The 9606-nt window shown below is 33.9% G+C and overlaps 2 protein-coding genes and 1 long non-coding RNA gene across 3 annotated transcripts; 2 read left to right on the top strand and 1 right to left on the bottom strand.

The window, feature by feature from the left end:
- Window positions 1-325: 325 nt before the first annotated feature.
- LOC117934028 (heavy metal-associated isoprenylated plant protein 39-like) lies at window positions 326-1716 on the top strand. Its single transcript, XM_034855622.1, has 3 exons — window positions 326-429; window positions 851-926; window positions 1176-1716. Exons 1-3 carry the CDS (start codon window positions 418-420, stop codon window positions 1466-1468), a joined length of 381 nt encoding a protein of 126 aa, XP_034711513.1. The 5' UTR covers window positions 326-417; the 3' UTR covers window positions 1469-1716.
- Window positions 1717-5762: 4046 nt separating this feature from the next.
- Window positions 5763-6839, top strand: LOC117934031. Its single transcript, XR_004654408.1, has 3 exons — window positions 5763-5852; window positions 6103-6178; window positions 6494-6839. It is a non-coding gene; the product is annotated as an uncharacterized LOC117934031 (long non-coding RNA).
- Window positions 6840-8334: 1495 nt separating this feature from the next.
- Window positions 8335-8646, bottom strand: LOC117933365 (proteasome subunit beta type-5-like). The gene has a single exon (XM_034854726.1). It carries the CDS (start codon window positions 8644-8646, stop codon window positions 8335-8337), a length of 312 nt encoding a protein of 103 aa, XP_034710617.1.
- Window positions 8647-9606: the final 960 nt, after the last annotated feature.

The raw sequence follows: 9606 nt of genomic DNA on the forward strand, positions 1-9606 counted from the left end.
TTTGAATACCAGAGTAAACACCCACAAGTAATTGAAGTACTTGGACCAACCAAATCCCCAACTTTGACTCATTGACATGTTATTCTACACATGATCTAATGAGAACCAGCGAAGCAGCCACCAAGCTTCATTGACTCGGAGAGAGAAGAGAAGCTGCTCAGTCTTAAGACCCACTAATCTTATCAGGGTTTTAGTTTCTCCAAAAAGTCCAAACGACGTCGTCTCCCACATAGGGCTTTTGGCCTTTTTGTCCACCTTTGCAGACTGGCTTTTGCTGACCACAGGCTTGACCCGGGGATGACACGGTTTTATTGTATCTATAAATTTGGTGTTCCAGATCGACCTTCTTCCTCCATCCCTTTCTCCACTACTCTTCTTCTTTTTCAGTGTCTGGTCTGGTATCATTTCCATAACTCAATGGCCATGAAGGTCTGTTGTCTCTTTGATATAGCTTTTTGTTTTTGGGTTTGCTCTGTTTTCTTTGAGGAATAAGCTTGCATGGCTGTGATGGGTTTTGTCTGCTTGGTTGCTGAGAAACTGAGGAAAAGGAAAAGGAAAGGAAAGAAAAGATGTTGGAACCTTTTTGAAAAGCTTATTCTTCTACGATTAGAAGAATTGAGTTTTCTTGTTGTTTCTTTTCCTAATTTTTCTCAGAAATCAAACAGAGCATTAAGGAATTTGAATAAAATTTATGGTTTTGCTTGATTTGAGCTCATATTCTCACTTCGGTTGGCTTTAAAAAGATGAAAATTTTCTGGGTCTTCTGATATTTTTCTTATTGTTGATGCGTGTTCCCCTTTTTCTCTGAATCACAGCATATCTCAAGCTGTTCTTTATTTTGTTGTGACAGAAAACAATCTTGAAGGTGGAGTTATTCGATGACAAAAGCAAGCAGAAGGCCATGAGGAATGTCGCTTGCCTTCCAGGTATTGAATCTGAAGTTCTTGCAAAATTCACTCTAATCCCTGTTTGGTTTATGTGAAAACTGAGCAAAATTAAGAGTTTATTTTCATCCAAAAGACTAAAAAAATCACACAATGATTTCGTTGGCTTTCTCTTCTTTTTCCTACTCTTTCCCATCAACCAAATGGTTTATTTAACTCACAGAAGAAAACCCAGTTCCTGAAAGCTTAAAAACTACTAAATCTGAATTGTTTTGAATTGCAATTTTGCAGGAGTTTCTTCAGTTTCCATGGATATGAAGGACAAGAAATTGACTGTAATTGGAGATGTGGATCCAGTAAGCATAGTGGGCAGGTTGAGGAAGCTTTGCCACCCAGAGATATTATCAGTTGGACCAGCAAAAGAGCCAGAGAAGAAGAAGGAGGAACCCAAGAAAGAAGAGAAGGACCCTAAAGATCAATGGGCTGATCTTGTTAAAGCATACCAAGCTTATAATCCTCACTATACCACACACTATTTTGTTAGAAGTGCGGAAGAAGACCCGAATGCTTGTGTCATTTGTTAATCACCAGATCATAGAAGAATCCAAAAAGGCAAAAGCAATATGGGTCTTCTATAGTGATGGTGCACCCAAGAACAGAAGCCTTATGTACAGTACTGGATGGTGGGTGTTTGATTTTCTATTGTATGCCAGTTTTCATTTGGAATGTATCAAATTTTGGGTTGTTTGTTTCCATGACTGAAGTAAGAACTTGGAGTTGTTATGATAATTGAATATTCTGTCTCCTTGGTGATGGAAATTTGAGATCACAACATGGTAAAGAATGTCTCCTTTTGTTTCAATTATTACATACCCTTTTAAGCTTTTTGCCAAAAAAAAAGGAAAAAGAGAAAGGAAACTTGGATACTTTATTATTGTGTGGCTCACTGCCATACAATTACAATCCAATGATAATGATCCAGAGGCCGAAAATTTTGCTCTTCTTCTATTCATTTCAAATTATCGTGACTATCTGTCTCTCAATTCTATTTTTGTGGGAGTTTCTAAAAAAGATATTTACATATTTTGTGATGATGGATATAAGTATCGATCTTTGTTTTCTTCTTGGTATTATTGAAAAGTGTCTCAAATTCTTAATTAATATAAAAAAATAGTTAAAAATATATTTATAAATATTATATGTTATGAGATAAAGGTACATAACTTGTAAAGAGTGGATTTTGTAATATTTTTTATAATATAATGAAATATTTTCTCTCATTTTGTGGGTATATGCATGAATCACTTAAAAATATTATGTACCTTTTTTTACGTGTGGATCGTTTTATCTTTGTGTTCTTTTAACATGCTTGCATTGAAGCAACACATATATGGATGTTGTAAATGCACAAATGATCTGTGCCAAATTCTTTTAATATGAGTAAGAATAAAAAAATTCAAATTGGGACAAGAAATTCAAACTAATTTATTTAAAAAATAACTATTTTTACTAATCACCTTTTTATGATTTGCATTTTTTATTTTCAAGATGTACAATTATCAAAAATCGGTATTTGGTGTAAAAACAAATTAAACAATATTTTAAAATTTTTTAATCCTTAATGCTATTGTTCCAAGGATATTTTTATAATTATTTAGATAATGTTAAATATAGGAATAACAATGGAGCAGGTTCGGGACAAGTTGCCCTCATTCCAACCCTGCTCCGTTTATTCAAAACAATTTTCATCTTCGTCCCATTTAAAAAATTAAACGAGGCGGGGCAAGGCGGGTATGATAAATTCCCATACCCGTCCCGCCGCGTTTAACTTTTTTTTTTTGAATTTTAATTTTTAAAAAATTACTTTTAAAAATTTTAATTACATTAAAATAAATATATTTTATAAATAATTAAATTATTATATTTTTTATAACTTATTTTATAAAAAATATTTTATTATTATCTATATATTAAAAATGGTAAAATAAAAATTTAAATTAAATGAATTTTAAATTATAAATTAAATTAAAATTTAAATTTAATTTTATAATTGGGGTAGGAGAGGAGGGATGGGACAATACCCGAACATGTCCTAGATTTTTAAAAAATATCTCAAACCCGTCCCAAACCCTTTTATTAAAATTTAATCATGTCCCATTAGGGGTGGGGCGGGTACCCGAAAAAACCCACCCCATTGCCATCCCTAGTCAAATATGACAAATTGTCATTTACTAATTTGCTAAGTCTGATTATTGTTCATTTTAGGTCAAATAACTCTCACAGCTTTAAAATACGTTTACCTGATTAAAATAAGTTCATACATATATAGTTCTAATAACTTTATCTCCCATCTGATGTGAGATATCACAACTGAGTCTATGTTTGAATCTCAAAAAATATTAAGGAAAGAAAAAAAAATGTTAAAAAAATGATTTTCTTATTTTCGATTGCACTATGAAAATAAAAAAAAAACTTGGAAATTTATGAATTTTAAAATTATTTAATCTAAGGAAAATAAGTAAAATATTTTTTTAAATATAAAATATAATTTATTAAATTTGAATGTATTTTTTATTTTTGTTTTAATTTTTTTTAATCATTTTTCACTCTATTTTTTTTTCCTTCATATTTTCCCTTAAATTTTCCCAGGCATCAAACATAACCTTAATAAATTTTGGGTGTGTAAATTTCCCTACTATAATTGAATATTGTCTCTTTGAAAGCACAACAAAAGCTAAGAATTTAGGAAAGTTGTGAAAATTTGGGATGACAATTTATTTATTTTTAAACTTATCATATTTTAATTTTTTTCAACTTCTGTTTATAGATTAGCCTACAAATGACTGATACAAAAAATCTAGACACATAGATTTATTATTCACTGGTTTCAAATTAAGCTGTGTTTTTAAACATTTGAATAAAGAATAAGGGCAAGAAAATATCGGTTAACCTTGTCATATATTTAATCCCATCCAAATATGTTTGCAAGTGAAATAATTGTCTTTTAACATTGTTGCATTTCTTTTGGGAAGATGATTGAGTCATCCCATCTTTTGTTCCGTTTTTCTTTCAATTCTTATTTTCATTAAATTATTTGTTGGAATAAAAATAATAATAAGAAATTCATTGTAATGCAAGTAAAACATTACTTAGATATAATAGTTGAGGATTTAGATATAAAAATAAAAATTATAAAAAAAATTTCATTATAATTTTATTTATTTATTCCTAGGATTTATATATGATACAAATGTTGTTAAAATATTAATCTTATTTTCAATTATTTTTAAAAATACCATTTAAAAAATCACAAATTTATTTCAGAAATAACCTGCTTTTAGAATAAAATTTTAAAATATTATTTTCAATTAAAATTTTATTATTTTTAAATTAAAAACTATTTTCGAAGAGACCATTTCAAAAGTACTACACAAGATATTGTATTTCAAAAATATATCATTTAAATAAAAATTCCACTAATCGGCCTACACTCATAGTGCAAAGCTTGGAGGATTTTGGCAATAATTTGAGATGACTTGAACATTGACTCGGAGGAGGGGAGCTGCCCGAAAGATGGAGGGGTTGGTTTAGGGATGGGCTTTTCCATGTTGGGCTTAATGTATAAACCAAAGGGCCTGTCTTTTTCGTGGGGCTCCATTTGGGCTTAATGATTGTGATTCTTGGGATTTTGGAAGTCTTGTGAAGTGACTGACTATTGTGGAAAAATAAGTTACTTCTTGATCACGACTACTGTCTGCGCATGGCCATCTCCATCATTGAATAATTTATAATAAAATTTGGATAGTTGTTGTGCGAGTCTTGAGTCACAAGATTCGAAACCATGCATAAAACATGCATGTATTACCATCCAATTATTGGTATCCATTCCATGTTTATGGAAGCAGTAATTTTTTATTAGGATATAACTTGGACGGGATTGACTCCATTTATCGTAAGTCGAACTCGATACTTAAATTGATTCATATCAATTTTTTTTTGCACTTTAATTTAAGTTTAAATAACTCAAACTTAACCAAAACCTAATTTAATATTTATAATATATATTATCCTATATAATTATATCAATTTTTAGAGAGGTACGTAAATTTGTTTTTATTTTTATTTATTATATTCAATCTTATCTCATTTATTATTTAATTTTTGTATGCCAAAATTTTGAATCATATAAGTTGATTAATCAGGTTCACTTCAATTTAATAAAACGAGATTATGTTGGACTCGAGTTAACCATTAACTTGACTCATCCCATGAAGTAAAACCCGGGTATCATATAATCATACCCATTTTTTAATAATAAAAACAATTTATATTTTGATAAATAAATGAGATTTGAATACCAGAATAACACCCACAAGTAATTGAAGTACTTGGACCAACCAAAACCCCAACTTTGACTCATTGACATGTTATTCTACACATGATCTAATGAGAACCAGCGAAGCAACTACCAAGCTTCATTGACTCAGAGAGAGAAGGGAAGCTTCTCAGTCTCCACACACCCAAGGAACCACTCGGCCCTCGAAGCATCTGGGAAATCACTATCAAGTATATAGAGTCTTAATTATAATTAAAGATAACTTTTAATGAATATTCGGATAAGATTATGAATGAATAAGTATCAATTTTTGGTATTGCCTCCGTGGAAGAATGTCCAAAATAAGGTGTGAAAGCATTCGAGTCTTCACGTGCCTGAGAGGACGACCAACATGTTGACCTTCTGCCACAAAACTCCGCGTCTGACTTTTGCTGAGCATGGACTTAACCCTGGGTTCGCTCGGGTTTCTTCACTCTCAAATCACTACAAATATGACGCCTTGGCCTCTGTGAACTTCGCCAAATTCATCAAACTTCATCTCCTTCAACCTCTCTTTCTTCAATCTTCTTCTTTATCTTCTTCTTTTCAGGCTTTCATCTCTTACATTTTCTCGTACTTCAATGGAAAAGAAGGTCGGTTCTTTCTCCAGCGTAGCATTTTTTTTAGCTTATTTTTTTGGGTTTGTTCTTCTCTTTTTCTTGGGTGTGATGGGTTTTGCACATATCCTAGTTTGGTTGTTGAGAAAAGAAAAGAAAGGAAAAGAATAGAAAAGAAAATGGAAGTTTGGGTGTTACCTTGGAGTTTTTCTTTTTTTCTTCATTTGTTTTTTTATTTTGATTATGAAGATCTTAGGTTGTTTCTTTTTCTTTTTTTGGATGACAGAAAATCGTGTTGAAGTTGGAATTCAACGATGACAAAACCAAGCAGAAGGCCATGAAGAATGTCTGCAGCCATTCAGGTATTGAATTTTTTTAATTTTGCACCCTATGTTTGGTTGATGAGAAAACTGAAGAAATGACAAAAATTCTAGAAGTAAAAATCAAAATGTTGAGTCAAATCCTTGTGTCTTATGTTCAACCAAGTAAAATAGTTGTATTAGCCCCCAGAAAATGAACAGTCACATCACATCACATCACATCACATACTAAGGAATTGCAAATCTATCATTTCTTTTCCAACATTTTCTCATCAACCAAACAATAATTACTAAAATCAAACAAGAAAACCCAGTTCTTAAAGCTTCTAAATTTGACAAATTTGAGTGGCTTTGCAGGTGTTGAATCAGCGTCCGTGGACATGAAGGAAAAGAAACTGACAGTAGTTGGGGATGTTGATATAATAATTATGGTGAAACAATTGAGAAAGCTTTGTCACACAGAGTTAGTCACGGTTGGGTCACCAGCATAAGCAGCAGACAAGATGAATGAGGAGAAAGAAAATGGAGCCAACGAGTGGTGAAATTATAATTCGACTTAAAGTCAAATTAGAATAGGTTTTGGAATCGGATAAATATTAGGAATTGTTATTTATTTAGGCTTCCTACGATCAGTTCGGAATTTTAATGTAATTGGAATTGGAGTTCTATTACAAATATGAAGAGTTTATTATAAATGGACTTATTATTATCTTGAAAAAAAGAATGCTATCAAATATTATTTTAGCATAAATGTTATCAATAACTAAAATATACAACGGTCGAGTTTTGAGTTCAATGCTCAAATTAGTGAATAAATCTTGATCATGATTGCAATGAGTTTAATGCTCAAATTAGTATTAATCACTTCACTCGATTAATATGTATATTTTGTGGACCCCGTATTTTGGCTCATGCGATGGCGAACTCGATTTTTATTTGAAAAAAATGATTTTATTTATTAGAAAATGACTTGGAGTCGCCACTTATTTTTGTTTTATTTTAAAAGGGTAAACAAAATAAGAAAGAAAACCCTAAGTGCGACTCCTTGTTTTGGAAAAGGCGATCTACGAAAAACCGAATCAGGTTTGGGGGTCAGGTTACTTATCGGAAAGGTACGGTAAAGACCGTAGCACCCCTCTAAGTCCCTAAAGTCGGGTCTCTACTAATGAGATGAAACAATCATGACAATGGATGAGTGAATCAATGAATACCCAGAATAAATCATGTACACGTGAGAATCAGAACATGCATAGACACTAATCAGAGTGAAAATGGGTACGTACCTGGGCAACGAGCCACCATGCACTATTAAGAGGGAGGATTAGTGCACATGAAGATTCATATTGGAATGGTTAACAAGTCCATCATGGCATCCATAATCTGAATAAGGTTGACCTCCTTGTTCTATTCCCCCTTCCTATTAAACCAAATATATAGTCTGAGATACCATCTTCTCCAGAGCTTCAATAGCCTACGAATTCAAGTTGACCAAGATTGGATGCCTTGCCATAGTCCTTGAAACTCTTACCCTCTCAAGCAAATCTGCTAACTGTCTAGGAGTCGCCACCAGAATATCAACATTTCTTTGTAGATCCCGCAGCTGCTGACCAATTGGTGCTCCTCCATAAGCGACAACCATCTTGGTTATTGTTACCATTCCTTCCCTGCCATTCCTTTCTTTACTGCAGTTTCTTCCCACAAGGTAAAGCCATTTCCAGTATAAGAAAAACTGTTCAAACTTTCTTTGCTTTTATCAGATGCACTTGCTTGAGCTGCTGGTAGGTTAGGTATGGAGCAAAGGGATTGGGCTCCTATTGAGCCATCGTTGCCATTTGAACCGCTGGAGGAGCAGCAACACCATTTGATACAGCAAATGGATCTTGTACCTCAAATGGATACGGGGCTGGTGCTCCATAAACAGGCTGCTGGGCAGCTCTGTATGTTCCTTCATCATACAACCTGTTCAAAATGAGTGTGTCCAGTCCGCCAGCCAATTGCCTCTCATTCGCTGAAGAAATATTGCTGCTTGGATGGGAGGAGAAGACGCTGCTTTCCAACACCAGTTTCATTGAAAAATGTGTTGAGGGCATTATCGCCTCTTGTTTCTTTCATCACTTTACCTGTTTTACTTGTCAGTTCAACCACCCCAAACTTATCATTGACTACCCTCACAAACTCATTTTTTATCATCTGGAGCTTCAGTTTTCTGGACGCCATGGATTCCAACCGTGACTGGTTCGGCTTCCTTCATTGCTCGTCACAGAACCAACAATTATGGTCCCAATAGATAGACCCATTCCACGGTGAGAATATAGAATGTTTGCTAGCAGCTTTGAAGAATTTATAATTGAAATCCTTCGCTTATTGGCAAGTTCATGCAGTCGGCACTTAATGCCCAAATTTCTGTGCCAAAACTGGCAATCAGCAGCTCTTCCAGCCATTGTGCCAAGCATGTAGGGATTAATTTCAATAATCTTCTTCACAGATTGTGATGAGCTATATCCTCCCATGCTTTTTTCATCATTGTCACAAATTAGCGTATTCAGTATATTTTCTGAATGACCACATAATTTATATGCTTGGGATGAGTTGCTATTCCCACTAATTCCCAGAACTTCAAGAAACTCTTGACTCCTCAGTCAGCCCATCGTGTCCTAGAAGCCCATGAAAACTACACTGCCTAATTGTAAAATAGCTAAACATACTTTCTAGAGCTTCATCTTCTATTTGGATTAACTCTAATGGCATCACTCAGCGAAGGGGACCATCCCATGAACCCCGATACCACTAGCATACTCTTCTTGGGGCTTCTTAATTCAGAACCAAATTCAGATATAAAGACCCCCTGCCTGGGCACGAAATACTCATATATGATAAGGTCCATTCCACCCCTGACAGCTGTCACCACGACACACTTGGCAACGGTGTGAAATGCAGCTTTCTCACTAAGAGAAAATGACCTATCAATAAATACAATCGGGTCATAACCTAGCTGCCCAAAACTTTCATTAATTCTCTTACAGCTTTCCTGGATTTCAGCCTGTACCACCTCGAGATCTCTCCCAAAAACCTCTCCTCTAGCAAAAATGGAACAGAAAACCCATGAACGCATCTCCTTCTCTGCTTCTCCTTTGTTTCTCAAGTTCAACAACCATATCTCCCCATCTGCTTCTCTCTCTCATTTTCTTACTTAGCTCATTTCCATTTCCGTCAATACTCTAGATCAAACAACTCACCAAGCACAACACAAATATAGGAATAATAGCAGAGACATAGCCAGGGTGAACAATAGGGGTTAAACAAATATGGGAAGGTAAAACATATGATGATACAGAGTTCCACTTCAGGTGACATCCATGGGCTCGAAATAGGTGAGATTAACGTATCAAAGAAAACTCAAGAACAGTTCATGTATCCGGAGGACTGAGTTCAACCAAAGCAAACAAAATATTGTCTAGAACTAGAGCTAA

Source organism: Vitis riparia, chromosome 16, assembly GCF_004353265.1.
Source record: "Vitis riparia cultivar Riparia Gloire de Montpellier isolate 1030 chromosome 16, EGFV_Vit.rip_1.0, whole genome shotgun sequence".
In the NCBI taxonomy this organism is placed as follows: domain Eukaryota; kingdom Viridiplantae; phylum Streptophyta; class Magnoliopsida; order Vitales; family Vitaceae; genus Vitis; species Vitis riparia.